The sequence below is a fragment of the Rhinolophus ferrumequinum genome, chromosome 12, assembly GCF_004115265.2.
Source record: "Rhinolophus ferrumequinum isolate MPI-CBG mRhiFer1 chromosome 12, mRhiFer1_v1.p, whole genome shotgun sequence".
NCBI classification, from domain to species: domain Eukaryota; kingdom Metazoa; phylum Chordata; class Mammalia; order Chiroptera; family Rhinolophidae; genus Rhinolophus; species Rhinolophus ferrumequinum.
The window spans coordinates 18,656,794-18,683,081 of record NC_046295.1 but is presented as its reverse complement, the minus strand read 5'-3'; the positions used below and the strand labels follow the sequence as shown (position 1 = coordinate 18,683,081).

At 39.2% G+C, this 26,288-nt stretch overlaps 2 protein-coding genes across 2 annotated transcripts; one reads left to right on the top strand and one right to left on the bottom strand.

Moving 5' to 3' along the window:
• Positions 1-916: 916 nt before the first annotated feature.
• LOC117031500 (uncharacterized) lies at positions 917-11,108 on the top strand. Its single transcript, XM_033122006.1, has 3 exons — positions 917-955; positions 4,407-5,019; positions 9,435-11,108. Exons 1-3 carry the CDS (start codon positions 917-919, stop codon positions 9,470-9,472), a joined length of 690 nt encoding a protein of 229 aa, XP_032977897.1. The 3' UTR covers positions 9,473-11,108.
• Positions 11,109-24,509: 13,401 nt separating this feature from the next.
• LOC117032235 (interferon omega-2-like) lies at positions 24,510-25,094 on the bottom strand. Its single transcript, XM_033123581.1, has one exon. The coding sequence runs from the start codon at positions 25,092-25,094 to the stop codon at positions 24,510-24,512; it is 585 nt and encodes a 194-aa protein (XP_032979472.1).
• Positions 25,095-26,288: the final 1,194 nt, after the last annotated feature.

Below are 26,288 nucleotides of genomic sequence, written 5' to 3'. Positions count from 1 at the left end.
ACAAAAATTTTAAGCAACATTCTTTCTCTGTGCTTCAGGCCCTCAGCTTTGGAGTCTTGCTCTAGGTAGTGAGCGATGAATTCCTTCCTTAACCAAAAATATGTAAGGTTGGTGTTATACTGCCATCTACTGGATATAAGTCAAGTACTGGCGTAGAGGCTGGGTGTATTGGGCTCCCTTCCATGACTCCTGCTGGGAAAAAGGCAGGAAGTTAGAAATACTAACTATTGTTGCTCCAATAAATTAATTTAAAAAATCCATTTCAAATAACAAAAAGAAATAAAAGAACATTTTGATGCCCTGCTCCTTTCAAACAAAGAAACAAATGTATAGTGAATTGAAAAAGTTCTAATTCATAATAGTAATTCTAATAGTCAAATTTATATTATTAGATTCACGTATTTATCATATTCTCACCCCAAAGTAAGTTAATGTATATTATTGCGATATTTGTATAAACAGCCTAATTTAAACAAAAAAGAGACATTTGTACTTAATTTAAAATATTATTTGTAAATGTTGTTGTTATCCCTGGGCCTGACTTACAATATCAAGAACTGCACTAAGACAATTAGTCAAGTTTTAATAATTGAACTTTGGAATGAAGGGGTTAGGATTTGGTTCCTGTTTTCTCTCAAAGATTCTTGAGTTTGCTGTTTGCTCACCGACCTTCCCCATCAATAACCTTCAAGTTCTACATATCAATTTCTTTCACAGAATGCATTTGTTGAAAGTATGTGCTCACTGGACATTATCTCCAGAAAGAATCACATGAGCTATATCATGATCATGTAACAATGAGCACTGCCTGTGTGAGCTGAAGTGATAAAGACAAATTTGCAGGATTGAGAGTGGCAGCCAGCGTGTTTACAAGGGAACGAGCATCAAAGCTTTTAGAGTCAGAAGAAAATTCACCATGGAGGAAGGTTCAGTGAGGTCAGTAGCTCATGTCAAGGTTAGAAATGTAATTTTTTTCCAGCCAGGTTCAAAAACCTTTCGATAATAATCAAAGAATCATTCTTAGAAAACTGAATTTCATCTCCATCCCTTGGAGCTAAGTTTCTGATAACCCTTTCAAATAAGTTGGACCTGGGATTCTGGTCCAGGACCAAGTTGGCTGATGGTGACGAATCCCTAAGTCTCACTACAAATGCTGAAGAAGAAAGAACATGAGCTGGAACCTCTGGAATAACTGAGAAGTGACCTTCCAGCTACCCATCAAGTTCAAGGGAGAAAGTAGAAAGAAAGCAGTCAGGTAGAAAGCAGTGGGACAGAAATCAGACAAACATGGAAACAATTCAAAGCAAGGGATCGACATAAGGTATGAGAAGATGGGATTGAGATTCCAGGTGAATCCAGTAGAGCTCCAGACCTCCCAGGTGAAGGAAAGAAGCTTGGAAGGATCCAGAGCTTTTTAAGAAACTACCTGCAGGTATCCTAATATCCTCTTGGATGAATCTTAATCTTTTTTAAGAAACTACCTTGCAGGTATCCTATAACTATCCCTTGGATGATCTTACTATAGTAGGATTTTCCTTTTAAGGGGGGGGTGAAGAGCAAATAGTAACAGAGGAGTACCCACAGTCCACCCTAAGACATATTTCCTCTAGAACTTTCCCATAGGACCCTGATAGGAAAATGACTTCAGAGAACAACTGGACCAAGCCTCCTATCTTCTCATACCTGGCCAATATCACGTAGATAAATCACCTGAGACCCACAGAAGTTAAAGGTTTATCTTGGAAATCTAATAACCCAGGTCTGCCAGGGCAATTTTCTTTACACTACACCACATGCAAATTTTCTTTTCACTAAGTAAATTTTTTCTCTCTTCCCCTATAGGAAAGGCATATGACCAACAATTAGACTGTAAGGAACTAGCTGAAACCCCAGCTCTATCTCTTATCTCTCAGTGTATCCATTTAGAGGTTGAATCTATAAATTCAAAATAGTCTCCCTAGCACTAAGAGAAGGGAGAGCCAGGTGTAAATTCTCAAAACATCTCAAGTAATGCAGATATGACAACATGTGTAAGAGATAGTCTTTATTGATCATAGACAGAGTAATATGTGTTGGTAAAGAAACAAGAAATTATACTGTATAGTAGACTGGAGCTTTGGATGATAATCTTTGAGCACTTATTTTGTACCAGGCACGACCTGGAAGTGAGATCCCAAGATAGGCTGTGAAGAGTTACTTTCACTGAGCAACAATCGTCATCAACTTTATCCAGGTCCTAACGCCCCATCCTTTGGAGAACCAGAGCAGGAACATTGATGACACCAACACTGCAGAGCTCCTCAAAAAGTCCAAATTCCTATTTTCATATTTCATCTGATTATAAAGTGTATCATTTATTGTAAAGTGTATGATGTCAACAATTCTATAATGTAGATGTATAATTTTTATTGTTCACACTTCTAGTTAAGGACAATGAGCTTTAGACACATTGATGTATCCAAGACCACACAGTTACCAAGTGACGAAGTCAAGATTCAAACCCAAAACAGTCTAACTGCAAACTCCAATCACTCTAATTATGTTATGCTACATCATTAACAATGAGCAGAGTTTCTAAAAAGGAAAGAGAAGCAGGCATGTTACCATTAGTTCCCTACACAGTTACTCCTACTCAGTACATTTCTTAGAGTATGACTCTCTGTTCACGTGGTCCAGCTTTTCCCAGAACATTGCTAAATATGCACCCAGATTTCTGGGACTATGGGGGGGGTCTCTGCAATATGTGTTGCTGTAGCTGCCTAAAGAGGATATTTTCAAGTTGTAGCACATAGGTAGTAAGAGGGACTAGTGAATCTCGACTAACCCCTTTTGCCCTACACACATTGCCCAGGTCGCAGAGATAAATGGACAAGATTTCTCATCCTAAAGCTTCCATGTAATAACAATAGGCCAGAAGCATTCTGTCGGGGACTTACCGAGAGGTGGAATGGTGTAGGAGGGCTGTGAGGTAACCAGCACGGCCTCAACCAGCAGAGAGCTTGAACAGAGACTGGTTTGTAAGCATGTACTTCCAGTCCAGAAGTGGATGTGCTTCAACTATGCCATAGGGAACCCATGATACTCTCCCTTTTAAAGGGCCATGCCCTCTCCTCTCACATTCCTTGCTTGCCTTTAATTTGTGGAATCAGATTTGTGGTCAATAACAATATATGGTTTTATTCACCAAACTTGTATCTTCTTACTGGTCACAAAATCAGATTCCCTTCCCCAATCTCTTTACAGTTAGGTGCGGCCATGTAAAGGAACCTTGGTCAATTGATTGTGGTTCGAAGTTAAGTTTTTTTCTGCACAGGTCTGGCCCATGAAAAGATGCCCATGTGACCTACCATGCTTTTTCCTTTTACAACTGGGTGGAATAAACCCAAGCACCACAACCACATTTAAAGTCACACATTGATGATAATAGCAAAGGCCCTAAATAGAAGGTACTGGGGTCCCTGAATCACTGTTTGGGGGAGAGCCGACCAACAGTCATCTGATCAGGAATGCTTGCATTGAGGTGTTACATGAAGGAAAGATAAATTTGGTTATATTCAAAATACTGATATTTTCATATTTATCTGTGTGTCCAGCTAACATTACCTTTACAGACAGAAGTCTGTAACAAAAGAATATAAAGTTTTCCATAAGAAGTTATATTTTAGATTCTAAGGACAGCGAATATCTTCCAAAAAATTGAAAATATACATAAAAAATGTATTATCATAAGTTTACTTCCTTAAGAAACATAGATCATTTACTTTTCTGAATATATTTTAGAAACTCAATATATCTTAAATATAAAGCCTTAATTTTGATTTTAGATATTTTACAGCAAGCACTGATAATACAGTACAGCTTGCTTTCTTGGATTTGTCAATAATATAATTGATTAGAGTGTCATGAGAATAATTTTCTTATTTCCTAATTTTTCTTTGGAATTTATAAAATGGGGGGAAAGCACACTTCACTCATCCCTCTGACAACCTCCAAAGCACAGCAGCTATATTCTTCTCCTTTTGATAGCTGCTGATTCCTTGGAAGTAATTTCAGACCACATTACTAAGAAAGGACAAGCCAGAAGATTTTCTGCTTTCATTTTCTGCTCCAGTTGTTCCAGACTGGCTAAAGAGTAATTTAACCAGCAGATCTTACTCCAAGCTGTACTGTAGTCTTCTGTGTGGAACAGGTTGAGGATCTGATGTAAAAACAAATGGCTTGTGTCTTCTGGATGCTGATATCTCCTATTTTGTAGTGAAAAAAAATTAAAGCAGATCCTGTCATTCTGGCATGACTGAGAAGCTATGTCTTTCAGATATCTCAAAAGCATGAAGATTCCCTGCTTTTCACGGCCATGAGGCCAGGAGGAACTGGAGCAAAGCATCAGCAATACTATTACTGAATAGATTTATGCCATTGAGTTAAGTGATTCAGCAGACACAGCGCGCGGCCATTGCTCAGCGGCGCGCGCAAAGCTCCCTCGCTGCGCTGCCCCAAACGGCCGGAAGGGGGCGCCAGAACTCGCCGTAACGGACCAACCGACGCCGCCGACCCAGAGGGACCAGCCTCCCGGTCTAGCGCGGCGGACTTCGGCGCCGCATCCACCCGGGCAACTTGGGCTTAGCTGTCCGCTGGAACCCCGGCCCGGGCGAGGAGCCCCGGGGCCGCGGGAACTGCGAGTAAACTCTTCCATTTGGCGCCTTACTGCGTCGGGGCAGCTCTGCCGGGCTTTGCACGGAGCCTTTCATTTTCTAGACCTGCCCCTGCCGGGATTCTCTCCTTTATCGGAGAATATTTTAGCCAGACCGGTTTACAAAAGTGCCCATTCATTCGGGGATTGCCCGCTGGAAATCAGAGCGTGCAGTGGTATGTGTTCGGATTCAGGATTATTTCTGGAAAGCAAGACAAGAATTCAGGGGAAGGGTAAACGCATCTACAATCTGGACACGAATCTACAAAATTTGGGGACCCTCCAGTGGAATGACTTGGGAACAAGACCAGTGGAGCTGAGACTTATTGGTAACTGAGACTTATTGGACCCTGATACAAACTGTACCCCTATATACTCTTACCATTTTTTAATGGTTAATTTTTCTTACAGCGTTAAAGTAGTTAAAAAATAGGTGTATTAAAATTCACACTATTTTAAGTTTAAATGTTTTATTTATAACAAAACCGGAATTCATTATCATTTTACTTTCTTCATTCAAATAGAAGGAAACTAATCAATAGTCTTTTCAAAATATACTTTTTGATAATCTTGTTTTCACTGTTTACTGTTTTTGAAATGTTTTGTGATCTTAAGTAATTTTTAACTAACTTCAGCCCACTGAAATTTATATTGCAGCATCCCATATCACTGGTATTTTCTATAAAATTTTCAAGGCCATTTCCAAATTTGGATACGTTCTCTCCCTGTGGTAAGAAAAAGGTAGGCCTTCTATGAAGACAGCTTCTTTATTTATAGATTTTTCTTTTAATTGTAAAGCTATTAACTTTTCTAATTTGGTTCAAAATATCCCACCAAATTAAATGGATAAAAATGTGCAATCTAGTTGTGCCGAGATGTTTTAGAGTTCAGCATATGGTACTTTGTCAATTGATATTATATCTTTAAATATTTGGTAGACATCTTTAGTTTGTGTGTGAAGTGCCATGATTGCATTTTGCCATGATTGTATTTGACCTTGATACCCATCAAGTATCTATATATGTTTTTAATGTGGTTTTTAGGACAGGCAAAATGAAAAAAATGCATTTATCCTTTGTACAATACTAAAAAAGGTTATCATATTTTAAGTTACAAAAGCAACATTGTTACCGATTAAATCGACATTGAGTTGAATAAGGCACAAATTTAGCATAATCATTTTTGAGGGTCATAATGGCTTGTTCATCCTTGTATGCATTTGCCATCTTTCCTCTGTTTCCATATCCTTGGCCAAGAGCATTTTTATGTAAATACCAGATTTTTCCAATTTATTAATTTCATAAGCTAAATATATCCAGTTTTTTATTTTATTTCAATAGTCATTCAATCTTTTTTCTATTGTTTTGTCACTATTCTTAAAGAGAACATACCTAAATCTGACATATTTGTTCATGATGAGTTACAAATGGTGAATAATCAAAAAATAAGTTCAAGTATTTTTCTTATATTCTTCATAGTATTTCAGATCTAACATAGTTTCCTAGTAGCATTATAAATTTCTTTTGAATTTTATTACAGTCTTCTTAGGAAAATTATGTAACCTATTTAGTAATAGTAATAGTACTAATAATACTGAAAATACCTACAGGTTGCAAATATAATTGAGAGGAAGAACTAAGATACTGTATGTAAAGCAGTGAACAAACTTAAAACCATAAGTGGTGGGCAGTAGCTGTTATCTCTGAGACTGAATGGCTTGTGCAGAAATAGTCCTAGTAAGAAGGTTGTTTTTTTTAATTTGATTTTAAACTTTTGCTTTGATGTATAACTTATCTGTAGTAAAATGCACTAATATTAAGTATGTATCTTGTTGTATTTTTACATATGTATGATATCCAGATAGAACATTTTCAGAATCTCAGAAATCTTGCTTGGGCCCTCTCCCACTGAATAACCCCAGGCCAAAGATAACCAAATCTGTGGCCACCATTACCATATATTTGCTTTGCCTGTTTTTGAATTTCATATAAATGGCATCATATATTAGGTAACTCCTTACATTTGTTATCGTTAATTCATTGTAAATACAAAAGCTAAGGCTACAAATACTCTAGAAGAATACAGAGAAATAGTCTCAGTGTTTACATTTAGGTCTATGATTTCTCTCTAATTAATTTTTAGGTAAGGTTTGAGGTATGAGTCAAAGTTCTTTGTTTTCCCATGTAGACAGCCAGTTGTCCAAGCTCCATTTATTGGAAAGGCTATTTCTTCTTCCACTTAAATGACACAATAATTGTGACTCAGTTAATAATATTTGGATGGGTCTGTTTCTGCACGCTCTATCCTCCACCATTTTTCTCTTTGTTATTCTTACATCAATACCACTACACTGTAGCTTTAAAATAATTCTTGTTATCTGGAAATATGTTTTTTATGTTTATTCTTCTTTTAAATTACCTTTGTTATTCTAAGTCCTTGGCATTTCCATATGCAATTTAGACTCATCTTCCCTTGATTGATTCATTCACTCCCATACTGTAGCAGTTTCCTTCCACTCCAGGGTAAAAATCTCTGCAGTGTCCTGCTCATTCATTCCCTTTATCTTCACTACTCATTCATGCAACTACTTCCCATTCTTTTGCTTGCTGGCTGTAAGATTTTTCCAAAGAATAGAGAGAAACCTACAAGTTGGGAGCCAAAGTTAGATCAAGGTTTTACAGAGACTTCTATAAAAGACTCTCTCTGTCCAAGGGTTTTAGGAGCTCTGCCCCAGAAATGGGACAAAGACCAAAGATATATTTATTATTATAAATCACAACAGCAAACAGGGAAAGATTCTCAACTTCACTATTGTGCTGGCTTCTTTACTGTGTCTCAGCTCCAAATGCAGTCTTTTCTATCCTGCTTTGTACTGATGGTGCCAGGATTCTGTAAACCTCGTTTTACCCTTCCCAGCTTGTTTCCTGTCGGGTTGAAAGAGGAGGGCGGGCCATACTCTTTTCTTACTCTGTTGTAACCTGTCAATCACTCCAGCAACAAACATCGGTTGCCATTTGCAGCATGTTTCTGCATTCGCCTTTTCTGATTCATCCTCCTTTCATTCACCAAGGTACCATCGGTGAGTCCTACCTCTGAGTTTATAGCCCTTCTCCAAATTCCCACGATACCAGCATCAGCAAGATTAGCATTCTTCCTCAGAAGTCTGATGCCAGTTCCATGTGTCCCCTTCTGCAAGCTTGTAGGTTCTAAGAACCTCAGACTCTCCCCTTGGCTCCCCAAGCCTCCACGTTTTACCTTTCACTGGTTTCCAACATATTTTTTTTTTCTATTTCCTATATTCAATTCTCTCTGTTAAAACAAGTGGTGTAGTTTTCTTTTTTCCTGACTAGAAAATGACTAATACAGCTAATTAGAGAAAGACGAATTCAAATTTTAAAACATCTTTTATATATAGAATTGGTGTGATGTTGTGGAAATATATATTCAATGCTTTGAAATGAGTGTAGTCTTTGTGCAGGACGTATTGGCTAATAACATTTGGCTGATATTAGCATTCAAAAAACCAAGCTGTTTTACTCCTAGGTGCCTAATTTAGTGCCATATTCTGTCATAGGTGTAAAGGCACACTTGCCTATTTATTGCAGGATTGTTTGTACTTAAGTATCCAGAAGAGGATAACCATCAAATAGTAATTAAACAATGGTACATCCATTGGTTATATGAAATTAGGTCAGGTTATATGTACTGAGACTGAAGTTGAAATATTTTCAGAAAATATCTGGTTAAAAAAAACTATTCAATGATGTTTTGGTATAATACCACACACACCCAAACACACACACACACACACACACACACACACACGTTCTAAAAGGTTACCCATCCCTTTGAAGGGACTGGAAATTGGAAGTGATCCCCTGCGATCAAGGGTTCTTATTTAGTGGAATTGACTGAATTTTAAAATATATATACACACATCAAAGTAAATATTTTATGTAGTTCTTGTGTAATTATAAAAATTTAAAGATTCTTTAACCATTTAGGTCAAAACTAGCAAAAAATACAACAATAACTTCCAAATAAAAAGAGCAAAAAGCAAAAGAAAGAGTGATTCAAAGGGTATGGAGTGGTTAAAACAATAAATTAACTAATAAAAAAAAGGAATTTGTGTAAGAAAATTGTATTATCTTGAGTAATTCAGTTTTAGATAGTGTGGATCCAAATGTAATAAGGAAGGTGAGATGTTTTCAATGAATAGGTGAGGTAGAGGGCTCCAGGATAGTGTCAAACTGCTGATTCAAGGTCCATGTACTGACTTGTTAAGACACCCAAGGAGAACAGGTCCTTACCCTTTGTTCATCAGTCACCCTCCCAGCTTGGGTATCTCTGGCCAGGACTCTCTACATGTCAAGGCCAACATAGAGAGCTACGCTGAGGCTCTGAAAGTCTCTAATCATATCTACTTGATATGTCCTCAGGGCTGGAGTCCTATCAAATGGAGCATGAGTGATCCTAAAGATCTGAGATGCTGTGTTCTCTTCAGCAGAGGACTAATGCATGAAATATTTCAAAAGGGCCAGGTGCAGTAAACCATTCTTTGAGTTTTTCAGAGAAGGATCAGTAGAAAACCCTTTTACGCACTTTAAAGCTGAATAACCTAGCAAGAATACAGATCTGAGATCTATGTAGATGTTCACACAATTCACGAATAATGAATGTCTGCTGCTCTCTTGGGAAGAGGAGAATGAAATTGTCCTCCCATGTCATTTTCCTTGTCTTTCAGCGTCAACACAGAAGCAGGAAGGAAAAGCTGGAGCCTGAAAGGATAATGTTCTCCTGCCGAATGCCAGGCACTCCCTGGATTAACCTAAATATTGCTGTTCAGTGAGGCTCAGGTCTACAATCACAGAGGAGGTCAGTTCCCAGAACCGGGCCTTCTCAGAAAAGAATGACTTCAGAGGGGAGCTTCTTCGGAGGACTGTGAGGCCTGGGACACTTCTCCTAATGCCTATTCTGCCCACTCGTGGGAACCGAACTGTGATTGATTTGGGGCCACGGATCTTGCCCACTAGGTGGTGCTGTGAGATGTAGTGGAAGGACTATTGGTTTTGGAGGCAAAATTTCTGTGTCCTGCTTTTGGACATACTCCAAGTTGTCAACTTCCCTAAGCTTCAGATTCCTCATTTGAGAGAGTACGGGCTCATTGTGATGATTACTTGGGACAATGTGTGTGAAAGGACTTTAAAGTGACATAGTGCAAAATGTAGGTGAGCCTGACTATTCTTGCCATTGAACGTTTGACCTTGAATCCTAATCCCCGAGCATTCAGAATGTAATCTTGAAAGGATCCATTCCTAATGGAACATTCTACTCAGCTTCCTACAAGGTCCTCCTTCACCTGATGTGACCAGGCTTCTCTTTTCTCTGTTCGGAGCCCTCACTGCAAAGGCGCTAATGTGGCATTGGACCTACTTTCTCTTCAGAAAAGGTGATTCATCTCATCTGTTATTTCAGGCATCCATCTCCCTAGGTTACCTGTGAAATTCCCGGGCCCCAATGCAACCTAGAGTTGACATGAGAGGGAGAACCATAGGAAGAGGGACGTGAAATCAAGCCTTGGCGTGGGGATAAAAAGAATATCATGAAGTCAGACGGGTGGGCAAATGTGACCCTGCCAGCCTTGCCTGTCCCCATCCTGATTTTAAATGCACATTGTACCTCCTATCTCTTGCAGATACCTGCACAAGCTTCCTTTAGTGGGTAGCTTTCTGGACCAGTTACAGCAACATCCTTTCTCTGAGGGACGGGTTAGAGCAACCAAGGAAGAAGACATTGTTGTTTTCAGAATCAGGAAGATGGTTCTCAGGGTCACCTTTGATATCCATTAAGGGGTAACTCTCTCTGGCCTCCACCTTCTGATTGGACTATACCACCCACTTTCCTTTCTTTCACCATATAACCATTGTATGCCTCTCTTTGATCAGAGCCCCCTTTGTCACTGGATCCCACATTGTCAGGACAATTTTTCATCCCACCATTTAACCTTTTTCCTTCTACACCAAGAATGCACTCAGATCCAGGACCCTATTCCCAATCCAGACCCTACTCTGTCTTTGGAACCCACCTCATCCCCTGATCCCGTTCTCTCTCAGGATCTCCTCGATTCCCATAATGTGAAACACCCTATAGATTCCAGTGGTCTCACTGGTTTTCGAAGGTTCCAAGTGAGGACCCAAAAAGTCTCAGCTGTGCAAAGCCTTGGACAATGGCTCCAGCATGTCTTTAGGAGTTTCCCCACAGCACAGCCATGGATCAGTCACGCTATCCATAATCCCGCCCCACATTCTGCCTCTGGGAGCATGTTACCTGAGGTCAGCCAGAAAGTCCTCCCGCATTCCCTACTACCTGCAAAATTTCTCTCAAAGAAATGTTTCTTTTTTCTTTTTTTTTAAGTTTATTGGGGTGACAATTGTTAGTAAAGTTACATAGATTTCAGGTGTACAATTCTGTATCACATCATCTATAAATCACATTGTGTGTTCACCACCCAGAGTCAGTTCTCTTTCCATCACCATATATTTGATCCCCTTTACCCTCATCTACCACTCCCCTCCCAAAATGTTTCTAGAAAATCATTTGGTTCTCAATTACCACATCTTCTGAAGTAGATTGTGTCTATTATATGTAGAGATCTATTTCCAAATGTGCTTGCTGTTCTCTAAAAAGGAGACTTGTGTCTTCTGCCTCAGCCATATTTAAAGGAAGTTCAGGGCTAGTCAGGAGCTCAGGCTTAGAGTAACAAAGGGTCAGCTTAGCTCTCACTGAGAGCCAGCCTTGACTTTCGGAAGGTGATCAGGGTTAGGGAGGGATGTTAGCAGTGGCATTGTACCCCCTCTGTCATCTCGGGTTCCTTTAGTTGTATTTCTGAATGTATCTCTATTTTTAAATTCTGTTAATATAATCCTACCACAAAAATACAACAACAAAACGTACAAATGCTCAGAGGCTTTAGAAGTGGGAAAACCAAAAACCATGTCTCAGGACCTAGATTTCATCCTTCCCTCTGCTTCCTCAGTATCTAGAAAACATGTATGGTCACGGGGTGGAGTAATTGGGGTTGCACAGGCATTCTGGGACCGGAAGTTTCCCACTCAGCCTCTAGGAACAGTAAAAGACAAGAAACTTCACATATCCCAAAAATGGACTGGACTCTTCAGACCCTAATTTCAGATAGGTGAGGAGAATCCCCATGACTTTGAATCTTTTGGTGGGGAATAGCTTCCCCTTGCCCCCAGACCTCCCCTCTATTCTTAATGCAGGCTGACGAGATAGCACTGCTTCTCACCACTTCTAACTTAGCCTCAAGGCAAATGTACAGCTGACCATGAACTCCCATTTCCTCTCCCCATGTCACAGGTTTGAGAACAAAAAACCCAGAATTCCTGGCTTTCTGTGTGCTTAGAAGGGGCAGGGGAAAGAGGCAACACAAGGGGAGGCAGAACAAATATAAGGGCTTACAAACCTGGGAGTATAGGGAAGACACGTGATCAGACTTGGGAAAGAAAGCTCCGCCTATCTTCAAGTGCCCCTCAGGTCACTTCTAGCCACTGGAAGAGAATTGGGTCCAAAGCTAAGAACGTGAAAATTGGGTCACCTTGCCCCACCTCAACCTCCACAAGACAATCCATCTCTGAAAGTGTTCAGAGATAATGTTTTTCTGAAAATAGTGGCTTTTGAATGTTAGGAAAACTATCCATCATGGATGAAGAACTGACTGGGCTTTAGGGAAGGTGGGTGTTTGGGGGATCTTGGGGTTAAAGTGACAAGGTCAGCGAACAAGGTAAGTGCTGCTTAAAGATCTGCTATGTCTGTGGGGTTTATCTAGAAGCAAGCATTGAATCCAACCATGGGTTCTCCCCGTGGAGCACAACTTGGACAGGGGAACGGGAACTTCACAGTAAAAAAAAAAAAAAAAAAAAAACACAACCACAGCCAGGTGATGGAGGTGAACATCAGCAGTGACAACTCATGTGTGGGGACAGAGCCCCAGAGAGCAGTTTCCAGGCTCTTGGCGTCACATAGAAAGGTGCTGGCTCAGGTAGTAGATGGTCATCAGCTGTGACTAGTTGGCCATTGGCTGTTACCGGTTAGCCATTAGCCACTGTTATAACTGCCACGGTTAAGACAGCAAAGGGTGGTGTAGTGGCGTGGCGTGGTGGAGTGTGGATTATGGATTGCAGAGAGGATTGCAGCCAGCAAGTGAGGTTGGTTGGCAGAGACAAGTGGACGGTGGGTTGTGGATCATGTGGCTCCTGCCTCCTGTGTTTCCAACCCAACCGCCAGCGAGAAAATAGTGGTATGACTCCCCTATCTATGGCTCCATGGGTGTTCCTTTTTGGTCTCACCATATCCTGCGTTCTTATGTGGGGAGCGGGACTAGAGACCCTTCCTGACACCTGCATGGCATCATGTCAACAGAATGTACCCTCAATACAGTGTGAATAAAATGGCACTTTATAAGTAGTCTTCTCAAAAACCTGTAACCCCACCATAATCATCAGAATAACATCAGACAAATCCCAATTGTGGGACAGTCTGAGGTACCTGACCAGCATTCCTCACAACTGTTGAGGACATGGAAAACAAGGGAATTCTGAGGGACTGCCCCAGCCCAGAGGAGATTAAGGAGTTTTGACAACTACATGAAATGTGGGATTCTGGTAGAGATCATGGAAGAGAAAAAGAACAGTAGGTAAAACCTAAGAGAACCTGAATAAAGTGTAGACTCCATGCAATAATTATCAATATAGCTTCATTAATTGTGACAAATGTCCCTTACTAAATATAAGATGTTAATAATACGGAAAAACAGGGATGGGTGTTATGAAAACTCTATTTTGAGCATACGAGAACCCTCCTCCTGGTGCAGCCTCCTCCTCGTGGAATCAGAATGTGCAAGCCGCTAAACAGAGGCCCAGAGGAGCTCCTGGAATCTTTACCACCTCGTTGAGTGTAGACAGTGGTCAGAGTTCCCTCTATTCACTGTTTCTGAGCTGGGCTGGGCAGTCTTGACCTTCAGCGAGTAGGGCTTTGCAGGTGGAGAGGGTGGAGGCGTGGCCACCTTCACGCTCTCACTCCTTGTGCTCACAAGACCCGGCTGTTTGAAGACCTGTGATCTATCATAGCTGCAAGGGAACCAGCGTAAGGGCCTAGCATCCCAGTGCCACCTCTCCAGTCACGCTGCTCAGGGACCTGCCTGTGCTGGGCAAGCCTGTGGGTTGTGCCCCTCTGCTGCCACCTCAGCATCCCTCCTCACCAGCCCTCCTTCCTGCTTGGTTCTCTAGTACTTTCGAACATATAACAGTAACTTCTGGATATGATGGGGACATGGCCACCGAGATTTTTCATGGTAAGGTGAGAATGTGGAGCCACATCATAGTTTTTGCCCAGAGAACATAAAAGATACGAAGGAAACAAGTTCACATTGCTACGTGAAAGAAGCCAATCTGAAAAGGCGACAAACTATATGATTCCAATTACATGACATTCTGGAAATGGCAAAACTATGGAAGCAGTAAAAAGATCAATGGTTGCCACGTGTTAGGTGGATGAACAGGTGGAGCACAGAGGAATTTTTAGGGCACTGATACGATGATAGATACATGTCACTATACATTTGTACAAACCCATAAAATACACACCAACTGTGAACCTAAATGTGAACTATGGACTCTGGGTGATGATAACGTGTAAATGTTGGTTTTTCAGTTGAAACAAATGTTAAATCTGGTGGGAGATGTCGATAATGGGGAAAGCTATGCGTAAATGGGCACGTAGTATGTGGGAAATTGCTGTATCTTCTCACTTGCTGTGAACCTAAAACTGATCTAAAAAATAAAGTATTTTTTAAATATACAAAGTATAAGGAAAAGAGCTTCTTCCTTATATTAGCGTCCCTTCTTTCCAAGAAAGAAGCTTTTTTGTTGTTGTTGTTAGTTTCAGGTGTACAAAACAATGTAATAGACATTTACACCCCTCACAAAGTAATAACTCTCCCCATCTACTACCCCTCTGACATTTTATATAGCTGTTACAAAACCATTCACTGTACCATTCCCTATACTGTACATCCCTTGAATTATATATATATACATATATATAATTATAGTTAGTTGCCATTCAGTATTATGAAACTTCAGCTTCAGATGTATAGCGCAGTGGTCAGAAAGAACCTTTTTTAAAACTTGAGATAAATCTGCAAGATAGACACGCATAGAACAGGAGAAGCCAGGTCTCTAGACTTGGTCGCTGTTTATGTTCATCTTGGCCAGTAGGTGGCACTCTTCCTGTATAGTTTTTTTAATAGTCCACGGAGTAATATGGGTCCTATTTTCTATTTCCTTTTTGCTTCAGCTACTGTTACATCATTGCAGCAGGGACATTCCCTCTTCCCAAACATATTCACAGGGAGGGGGGAAATGCCTCTCGTGAGAGTTTCTGAAAAACCTAGAAATTTCACTCAACTTGTGGTTTCAATTGGTGGCTTTGTACTCTTAAGGGGAAATTGACAGCCAGAAACTTTAATGGAAAAGGAAGCAGCTGTATGTATGAATGGGCAGTTTCAGTTTAATGAGGAGTGAATGAGGGGAGCTCGCGGGGGATTTCTACACTTGGGAGGAAGGAAAAGATATGCCAGTGAAGGAATAGGAAGGGGGAAGTGTGCCAGGTATCAGAATCAACAAATGAATACTATACACAGATATAGACATATATATATGTGTGTGTGTGTGTGTGTGTATATATATATATATACACACACACAAATACATATATATATAAAAGCATATTTTATGGTATATAGAGTATATACATTTTATAGTATACATGTATATATGTATGTATATATTATTATGTATATAATTACACAAAATTGATAAGCCACTTTATCCCAATTCTGTTTTTCAGAATGTCAGGGTTTTGCAGTCAGTTACAGAGAGAGGGATGGGAGAATTCACTATTCTCATACAGATCTACATGGAAAAAAAAAATAGGCACAGTGTGGTAAGCCCTCACTCAGTGGAAGATACTCTGCTAAGTGCTTTTAAATGTTCCAGTCTGTTTAATTACAACGACTCTAGGATTGTTTCCACATTATCATACATTTGAAAACACTGAGATTCAAGAAGTTAAGTGAATTCCTCAGTATCACACATGTGTCCTGACAGAATCTAAATTCGATGCAGAATCTTATATCACATGTTATAAATAATAACTTTTATCTTATGAAATTCTCAAACTCTTTTTCTTTTCGGTACTTTCTGAAGATCATTCTTCCTTCGTTGTCTCCTAATTGCGCTGACTACTCCCTCTCTGCCTTTTGCAGGCTCTCCTTTTCACCTAAAAAGTTGAACATCTTCATAAGCTGTAGGTCACCTTCTCATAAGTAATGACATGTATTACCATACCCCAATTTCCAAAAATGCAATAAACAAGTGCAATTTTTGTGTGCCTTTTTATTGGTGAGTTCAGTCCATTTACATTTAGGGTGATTATTGATATATGAGGATTTCTTATCATTCTATCTTTAGTTGTCTGGTAAGACTGTGTCTCCATTGTTTCTTTGCCTTTTCGTTGTCTATTATTTTTGTGCGTGGTATTCTATAATTTTTCCCTATGTTTCTTCTTTATTACAGTATATATTTCAGTTCTGGATTTTTTTTCAGTGGTTACCATTAAGTTTATGTAAAAGAAAGTTTGATATTTAGAGTATTCCATTTTCTTCAGCATGCTTACTTTCTCCATTCCAATATTCTGGTTCAGGCATTTACTCTCCCCATTTTTATGTTTTGGTTGCCACAAATTGTCCTTGTTGATGGTGGTCGAATAGCTTCCTTTAGTATTTCTCGTAGTGCAGGTCATGTGTTAGAAAATTCCCTTAGCTTTTGTATGTCTGGAAAAGACTTTATTCCTCCTCCATGTCTAAAGGATATCTTTGCTGGGTATATTATTCTTGGCTCATAATTTCTCTCTTTCATTAGTTTGAATATTTGGTTCCAGTCCCTCCTGGCTTGTAGAATTCAAGTGCAAATTAATATCTCCAGGATGTACATTATTGGAGATCCCAGATCTACATATGCATGTACCAGTGGAATTCTGTCTTCAGATGTTTCACAGACACTTTACAGTGTAAGTCTTCTTTCTTTTCCTTCTTGACATCTGTGGATAAAAAAGGGGCTATGTAATAAAACTGACAAGCTCAGGGGGGGCCACATGGCAGGCCTGACAAGCTCAGTGACGAAAAGTGATCACATAGGGTGTCTGATCATAAATTCCTAACTGGGCAGGTGGTAGCAGGTATGCCAGTCCTATAGCTTCCTTAGTTAGAAAAGAATAATCTTTACCTTAAGTGAGCCCTGTCCATTGTTCTTATGCATCCAGGATAACATACCTTTGAAACGGGAGAGTATTTTTCTTTTCCAGGCCCTTCAAAGGCACAACTGCAGGCACCAGAGCACAAGACCACAGAACCCTTCATTGTTATCGTGTTCTCCACATACCAGGTTTATGTGCAGTAAATGTTAATTATGAACTATCCTGTACCCACCAATGTAAAAGACGTATGTGTTTCTCCATTTTGCTTTTTATCCAATCCTAGAGATTTCCACGCTTTGCTTTCTCCCCACCTCAATATACCACCAATAGATTTCATATAACCTTCCTTACATTTTTCCTTTGATTCTAAATGCATATAAGGAACTGCAAAACTGCCATTTTCCAGAGCATTTTCAAATCGGTTGAGATTTGGCTTCCAGGCATGTCCTCAAAACTTTGGCTCAAATAAACTCTTATAAAACTTTTCTATAGGCTGGACACTCTTTCTTCAACACATCATTCATTCAAGCTTGTGGTGAGAATTCCTTGTCCTTTACCTCTCATTGTCGCATGAAACATAATTGAAATTTGTTAAGCATGATTACTGTTTTTATATCTCTTTCTCTTCCAAGTTAAAGCTCTAAGAGAATAAGTTTTGCATTTGCTTTTTTCATCTCTATCATCTCAGAATTATCACATAATCTGGCATAGAAATATACAGTTTTAAAACATAACTGACTGTGGAAAAGGAATGAGTGAGTTGAATTCATCCTCCATTTTTCAATATGGGTTCCAAATTCAGGTTATTTCCTTTTTCAAGAGTAAACAAATCCACAGTGTCTCTGGGGGAAAATTTAATAAACAAGAAAATCTTTGATAAAAGATAAAGGTAAACATTTTTTGTTATACTGGAATATATGAAGATGAGCTTGATACTATATGAACAGAACTATTTTAAATACACAGTATGATGTAGATAAAGTAGATAAATGAATACATTAGAGCGTTTGGCATATTAATTACAGTTAGTAAATCCCTGATCTGATAATTTCAAAATCTCTACCATATCTGAGTCTAGTTCTGGTGCTTGTTCTGTCTCTGCAAAGTGTGCTTTTTACCTTTTAGTATACCTTGAAAGATTTTGTTGAAAGCTGACCATGATGTTGTGGGTAAATGGAAATGAAGTCCATTGGTTTTTTGTGTGAAGTTTTGCATTTACCTCACTAAAAGTTGGGTTGTGTTTACTGTTTGCTGTAGCTACTGGTGTCAGAGTCTAAAATTTCCTCTTGTGGCTTTGCTTTTTTCTCAAACCCTGTAGTCTTTGGGTTTCCCTAGAGACTCCTTCTTAAATAAAGTCTGATTCTTGCAGCTCTTTTCAGTTGTAATCCCCTGTTATTATACAGGAACCCTACTGATGTGGTGGTAGGTATGGGGGAAGGGAGGTGTTCTATAATCCTATAGATTACTCTCAGTCTTTTAGTGAAACTGTATTCCTGGGATATGGCCTTCACAAGTGCTTCTCGGCCTTTTTCTTTTCTTTTCTTTTCTTTTTTACCACCTTATTAGGTGAGACAGGAAGTCTGGAGGGGGTTGGAGTTAGACATTTCCCTTCTCCCAGGTGGGAGAGGCTCTGTTAAAATAGTTTTCTTTGTGGGCAAGCCTCTGTTAAGGGGAACAGAATACTCAGAACAGAACGTTCCTGAATGATTACTTTTCCCCTCTTCTGCTGGAAAAACCAGGAGATATTTCACGGATCTTCAAAGTGAAAACCTGATGGGGTTTCTGGAGGTAAAACTCAACAAAAATGTGGGATTCCTCTAAATCTGGGTCCCTGGAGTTTTTCATTTTCAAACTCATCCACGGAATCTCCAACAGTCCTACAATTACAGATTAAATGTTCCTACCAATACTAGCTCCAGCTACGGGCTTTTGTTCCAGCTCAGCTGTGGTTCTCTGCATTCCTTTTCTCTCCAGTTATCAGGGCAGTGCTCAGGGACCTCAGTTCTTGATGGATCTAGGCAGAGTTGTTGTTTTTCAATTCATTCTGCTTTTTTGTTGTTGTTGTTGTTGTTGTGAAGTCGGGAATGACAACTTCCAAGATCGTTACATGTTGAACGAGAAACCAGAAGTTCCCCAATATATGAATATGTACACAACATCAGTATAGCTATCTCTTAAGGAATGATGCCCCTAGAGATATTCATCTTAACAGAAGACAATTTTAAATATTTTGAACAATTTAACTCACTGCATCCTGTGACTAAAGCAGAAATAAGAGTTCTTAAAATGACAACATATGGGCAATGTGACTTAATCTGTTAGGTAAAGACAATCAGTTCAATAACTGTATTAATTAAAGAATCATTTCTTTCTTGCGAATTTGATGATGAAGAGAATGATCAGAGGATTTCTATTCTGACAACTTCCTAGAGGCACATTTACTCTATTTCTTCTCTTTCAGGTAGAGAGGGAGTACCTGGAAGTACCTCTTGATGGCCAGTGTAAGGCCCTCTAGTTTCCTTCTTCTCATTTTAGCATTAAACCTAACTAATATTAATTTCTAATATTAACGAGTATTAATTTTTAAAATAATTAATATTCAATTAAAATCGATTGATTATTGTGTTTATATTACTTTCCCTACAAAAATCAAAGACACAAGAAAACAGAAACTGCATTTGTTAGGATCACTGCCATATCCAGAGGACAATGTAAACTCTGGCTTAGAGGAAGTCTATTTTTGCTTATAACACAAATATAATAATAATGGGTAAATAAATTGTACCACCCACTCTTAAATCAGGTTGCACATTTAGGTTTGGCATTTCTTTTTTCAATAATAAATACAAGATGATTTCTATAGTAAAAATTCAATGAACAAAGCAAAATAATAAATTGATTAAATATAAAGGATATAAGTACTTTGCTATATTAACCACAACATAAAGGTGCACATAATATTTATCTGAACAAAAATAATTTAAACCTTATAAATAGTTTAATAAATAAATATTTACACAGATAAATAGACCATCAGCATGGTCATCTCTCTGAGACTACTGTCCTCAGAGTGAAACACAATATTAGATAATACTCTTGAAACATTTGACAAATTTGATTGAATTCAGGTCATGATTATAGCAGAAATGAGAGTCCTTGAAAGGACAGACACGAGGAAGTATGATATTACTATTCAGTGGGATTCATTTAGTATTTCTGTAAGATAGACGCTTACTCTTATATTTGTTGGGTATGATGGTTTAGAATTTTTGATAGATGTTGCTAAACTAATCACCAATAATGTTTGAAATTTTTACACTTCTACCAACTCTGTACAAATGTGCACTCTTACCCAACTATTACCAAGCAATCCTTTTGTTGTTGTTTACTAGCTTTTTCATTTGAAATTCCATTTCTTTGCAAAATCTGTGATCACAAGGGAGGCTGATTATTTGGCACATGTATAATATCTACTCGATTATGCCTGCTTCTGTAAATTACTTTATATTCTTTTGCCCAGATTCTCATTGGATTATTAAACTTTTTTGAGCTCTTTTCTCTGTTGAAAATGTTTATACTGTATTATATGTTATAAGTTCTTTTAACCTCATGTGATTTACATCTTATGAATTTTTCCTGGACAGACTTTGAAAATTAATGTGTTAATATGTATAGTTCTCTTCCTTTATGGTCTTTAAATCTCAATTTCTCCCATCTTTGCATCTGTTAACAAAACAGGCTGATTTAGCTTCTTTCATTGTACTTATTTTAACGGAAAGGAAACGAAGCCACAGAGAGATTAAATAACTTTTCCAAGGTCATGGCCTCAAATCGAACCCAGACTTTCTGACTCCAGAGCTTTTACCAATTCTGGGAATATTGCTACCAACTAGAACCAGAGAGATTACTAAGAATCTGAGCATCCTTTCCCTCAGGACAGTCTTAATAAATAAATAATAAATTTTTTCTCCCTAATTGCCATTTGTTCCAGTAATAACAGCCTCCATGCCCTTATGAAAGACATTTTACAGCACAATTAATTTGGTCATCACTTTCCTTATACCTGTTACAAACCAGTTTTATCATCCTGAGGATGTTTCTTTCTAAGTCTGGCCATCAGTGTTTTCTAAAAACTGAACTTGGGTGGCATACACATGTGGTGTTACATCAAGTGTTTATTTTCAGTCTTTATAGAATTTCCCATCTCAGTCTCTGATTGCCTTCTCCAATAGCCAGCCAACCTGCAACTTGCCTCAAAATGTACCTGGAGGTAGAGAACCATAAAAACAGCAGGCCAATCAACACATTTGTAACTTAAATGTAACAAACTTGACATCTTCTATTTAATCTGCAATCAAGAGCCCTGATGTACTAGAATTTGCCGAGTTTCTTACATTTCAAATTCTTGAGCTGCTGCTGGCACTCACAAATTTTTCATAGTTCGCGATACTGTGTTTATTGAGCAAAAGAGCATCATGAGACTGGTGCTGTCTCCTAGTAGAATCAGAACTTAAAAGCACGTAAACACCTGCACAATAAGCTCCTGGATTCTCTACCAGCTTGTGTGGTATACACATGGGGGCAGTGTTGGTGCTGCAGCTACCTCTATTTACTGCACTTCCGTGCCTGGCTGAACAGGGGTGCCTTGACCTGAGCAGAGGGCATAGCAGGTGGGGAGGGTCCAGGCATGGCCATGTACAAACTGCTCATGTTCGGGCTGCTCCTGCAGTCCCCCAAAATCAGCTGCCTCTCAGTGAAACTACACTGAGATCCCCTGCATAAGCTCATGGTCACCATAGCCATGACCCTATCTCCTCATTCTCTTCCCCAGGTGACCACATGTGTGGCAGGCAGCTACAGTCCAGAGCCTGGGCAGGTCCTGAGCATGGCGGGCCAGCAGCTCAGAGCAGCAGCAGCTCATTCACCCCCAGCTCTACTTTGCCAGCCCCACTTCTCCGTTCTCTAATACAACACGTTAATAACTTCTAGATATTAAACAGGGCATGACTACAGAGATTTTCAGGTCGAGGTGAAAGTAGAGAACTACCTAGAAGTTATCACATTAAATATAACAATATAACAAAATGAACAAAAGGTAAAATTATGCATATATGTGTATACCAGCTGGCCCAATGGGTAAGTCAATGCCAAATCCTATATTGTGAGGTATGGGTGACACCTTAAGTCTCCTTTTATAGCTTGCTTTTAACATTTTTAAAATTTGAATTTGTACAATCACTAAACTCCCCCTTGCTCCATGGTTGTTTTTTGTTTTGGCTAATGTGATGTTTCCTGCACATTACTTAAAAATTGTTCTTTACCTTAGGTTTTGGGAGAAAAATTGTCTGATTCAGTTTCATTCATTTTTATTAGATGTCCCATTCTTTGTACTAAATAACCACTTGGGGTTCCACAGTGTTTATGATTTGCATGAAACCAGTGCTCTCACCTGAGAACAATTCTAAAGTTAAACAGGACATAATGCAAGCAATAATACTAAAACTAAAAAGGAATTCTTCCTCACCCAATAGTTCTTAGCTACCTCACCTATAAATGAGTTTAAAAGTATCTGTAGTAAAACAACTATAACAATGATTAAAGTTTAGTAATCGTTTTAATAAAGCAAACACTCTCAAAAATAGTTATATTATCAGAATTAGTTAGATTTAGAGTGAAGATGTATCTGTTGCTAATAAGGAAAGAATTAACAATCAGTATAACATTCTAGGAAATTTGACACTCTAACAGGAAGCAATTTAGATTATCATCTCACACCATAGATTTTTAAAACTGCCAATGGAATAGCAAATTTAATGTAAAAATGGATTAATAAGAAAGGGGTCTCAATATATATAAAATCAGAAGAGGAATATGACTAGGAAGAGACCTGGTCCTACATCCTAAGGAGCGCTTGGAGAAACGCACAAGAAACTGTCCAGCTCTTTGTAGGCAGGTGAAATTACAAGCAAGTGTCCATCAAAAGAATTCGCTACGAAGGGATATTAATTAAAACAATGATAAATTACTTTTTAACCAAATAAGCAATGTATTAAATCAAATACCTACGAAGGCAATAATTTAAGTCAAATAAGTCAAACATTGAAAATGTTCAGATGTTTTGTGCCAATTCATCTATTCTTTGCAAATTACTCTCAGAAAACATGAACGAAAATGTGCACCGGCATGTTAACCCACATTCTCCTCCAGGTACCATCTACTGCACTACTCCACTTCGCAAACAAGCTTAGGAAACAAGCTTAATTTTCTATACACAGTATCTCTAATTCTCTTTCTTGTGTTTCTTTGTCAACCTACTCCCTCCTGGTTTCCGTCCCATTAATTCTACTAAAGCAGATCATCCTGAGGTCACCAACGGTGTCTGTTTTCAGGCCCACTGGGATAGTTCTTCCGCACCTGCCCTACAAGTACCACTCAGTCTTGTAAACACACTCCTTCCCTTCAGTAACGTGTCACCCCACTCTTCCCTATTTATCCTTCTAGCTTCACTGCCCCTCTACCTCACTGTCCTTTGCAGACTCTCTTCTGCCAAACCCTTAAATGCTTAGGGTCTGCAAGACTAGGTTTAGGTCATCGTCTCATTGTCCACTCGATAAGTGACCGCATGCATTCTGATGCCCTCATTACCAGATATGCAGTAAGGAATTCCAAATTAATACGTCCCCGTGGCATTTCTAGACCCATATTCCCAACTGCCAATAAGACTTCTGCATATAAATGTCTCCCAGGTACCTTAGAAAGGGCATCTGTATTATTTGTCCTTTCCAGACTCATTTGTAACTAAACTTCTCGCGTGAGAACATCATTGTCCTTTCCTTCTCTCTGCAGTGTTTAATATAATTGAAATAAAAGAATCATTACTACTGGTGTTATTATGTCTCCCTTTCTGTAAGACAAAGTTACAACACAACAGGAACTGGATTTACTCTGCTCGCCTGTATCTCTTGACTGCAATTACAAAATATATCATTAAGAGACTCAACTTATACATGTAATCTGAATGCAGTGAATGAGCAAATAAATTTTACTACTCATTCCTCAATATCTTTTACAAAACCAGGGTTTGGATTTTGATTTCATAATAAATAAATTCAAGAAGTTTTCTTTGATGAGAATTTAATAAATAAAACAAATAACAAAGTTAATAACATAGAAAAGTAAATGTGGCTTTTAAATTATAATACAATGTAAACATGTATATGTAATTACATGTGATTTTAAATATAAATATGATAGATACTAGAAGAAATGGAATAAATAAATAAATAACAAACAGGCATAACACAGTCACCTCTTAGGGACCGATGACACTGGAGCTGAATTTTTTAACATATTGTTGCTTAATGCTCTGACAAAAGAACTGCTGAATTAAATTCAATCAATTCTGTGACTGAAGCAGAAAGAGCCCTTTGAAAGGACCAAACACATGTGCATGTATGATGTGGCACAGTCATCGGTGAGAATCATTTCAAGGTGAGCCCAGCTCTCCATCCTTCTTTCTTAACCCTTCTTGCAAGCTTGTTGATGAAGAGAAGGAACTCATGATTTCCCCTCTGACAACCTCCCAGGCACAGTCACTGTATTTCTTCTGTTTCAGGTAGAGACGGATGCCCAAGAAGTACCTCTTCACGGCCAGTGTAGGGTCCTTCCCAGCGGCAGATTCTGCCTGTCCCACCTCCTGCACCAAACAGGATTCCAGGTCTTCCAGCTGCCTATGAAGTCCAGTGAGGAGCTTGTCCAGCAGGGTCATGTTCCAGGTAGCAGAGGACTCCTTTGTGAGGAAGACTCTGGAGGTCTGCTCGAGCATCTCATAAAGGACAGAGATGGCCTGGGTCTTCTGGACCTGGCTGCCATTCACCGCCTGCTGGGGGAATCTGAAGTCTTTTCTGTCATCCAGACACAGGGAAGGGGAGATTCTCCTCATCTGATCCAGAAGCAAGAAGTTCTCCCTGCTGACCAAATCGTGGTTCACAGTCAGGTTGCAGCCCAGAGACCCACCGTGGCCATAGCTGAACACAACCAGGGCCGAAAGGAGAAAGAGCATGAGGGCCATGGAGAAATGTGGGTGCTGCTGCTGGCCTGGCTCAGCTGAGCGTCGGATGAACATTGGCCTCTAGGTCCTCTGATGACATTCTTTCTAAGCATCGCCGTTAAATAGGAAACACAATCATTTTCATTTTCTAAACATTTTCCTGCACTTTCACTTGCCTTTTTTGTTTTCATTCATGACTTCTCCATGTGGTCTAAGATATCAGTCAACACTATTAATTTTGTAATGGAAATTTAAGTTTCCCAGTAAACTTCAAATGTACCAATCAAAATGGATATTTATCAATCAAATGAGAAACATTTTTGTCCAAAAGTCAGAACTGTATGTAGGCATATACTACTCGATCACATGCACATACTCATGTACATTTTTAATATATAAATACTGCTTTCTCAGCGTTAGAAACAAAATATGGGCTTAAATCTGGGCAACATTTTTACCTCCTTCCTTTATTTACAGAGAGAGACAGGCTCCCTCAGCCCCGAGGATTTGCGTATTTTGTTAGGTACTTACCACATCGTGTATAGGAAATAAGCTCTTCAGCACCCAGGACTGGGATTTGTTTACCATTTTCTTCACAGCCGAGGCTGGTGATCATTAGTAAGTTTCTGGAATGTTTCTCTTCCTGCTAGAACACATTCATGCAGGTCTATGTGGTTACGCTTCACTGGGGCCACAAGGTCACGACTAACAGAGACATTGCCCTTTCTTTCCACCATTTTGTAACAGGTCTATAGGGCTCCTCAGGTCGTGCCAATACTTGCAGCAGGAATTCTGGATCTTTTCTGGTGCATGTAGGTTGGCGATTCTAATACCAAGATAATTTTGTTTTCCCAGCAGCACCTCACTCACAAGGGAGGTATCACCTCTAGAAACTCTTTCCCTCTGAAGTGACAGAGTATCCCCAAACCAAACTCTCCCGACTCACTCCCTGAGTGCAGGCTGACCACATTTGAGGATTTTAGGATTCCCCTGCTGTGGAGAGATTGTGTCTTTGTTGGCAAAATAACGAATTTTCTAGTATCCTGGCCGTACCCCCTGGATATGCTGAGGACCCTCGTTCTCTCTGGTGACCTCCTCCTGACTTATGTCCCCAGGTATCAGGAGTAAAACCATCTCTCACTGCTGATACCAAGTTTATTTTTTCTAAATAAGTGGAAGAAACAGTTATCCAATTGTAATCATTTCACCTTTAGT

Excerpts from the sequence above, each read along its gene's own strand:
- LOC117031500 (XM_033122006.1), top strand. The coding sequence starts at position 917 with ATGGAGGAAGGTTCAGTGAGGTCAGTAGCTCATGTCAAG. Across the intron at positions 956-4,406 it reads GGTCAGTAGCTCATGTCAAG|ATTTATGCCATTGAGTTAAG; the intron begins GTTAGAAATGTA and ends ATTACTGAATAG. Across the intron at positions 5,020-9,434 it reads AGTGGAGCTGAGACTTATTG|CGTCAACACAGAAGCAGGAA; the intron begins GTAACTGAGACT and ends CTTGTCTTTCAG.
- LOC117032235 (XM_033123581.1), bottom strand. The coding sequence starts at position 25,094 with ATGGCCCTCATGCTCTTTCTCCTTTCGGCCCTGGTTGTGTTCAGCTAT.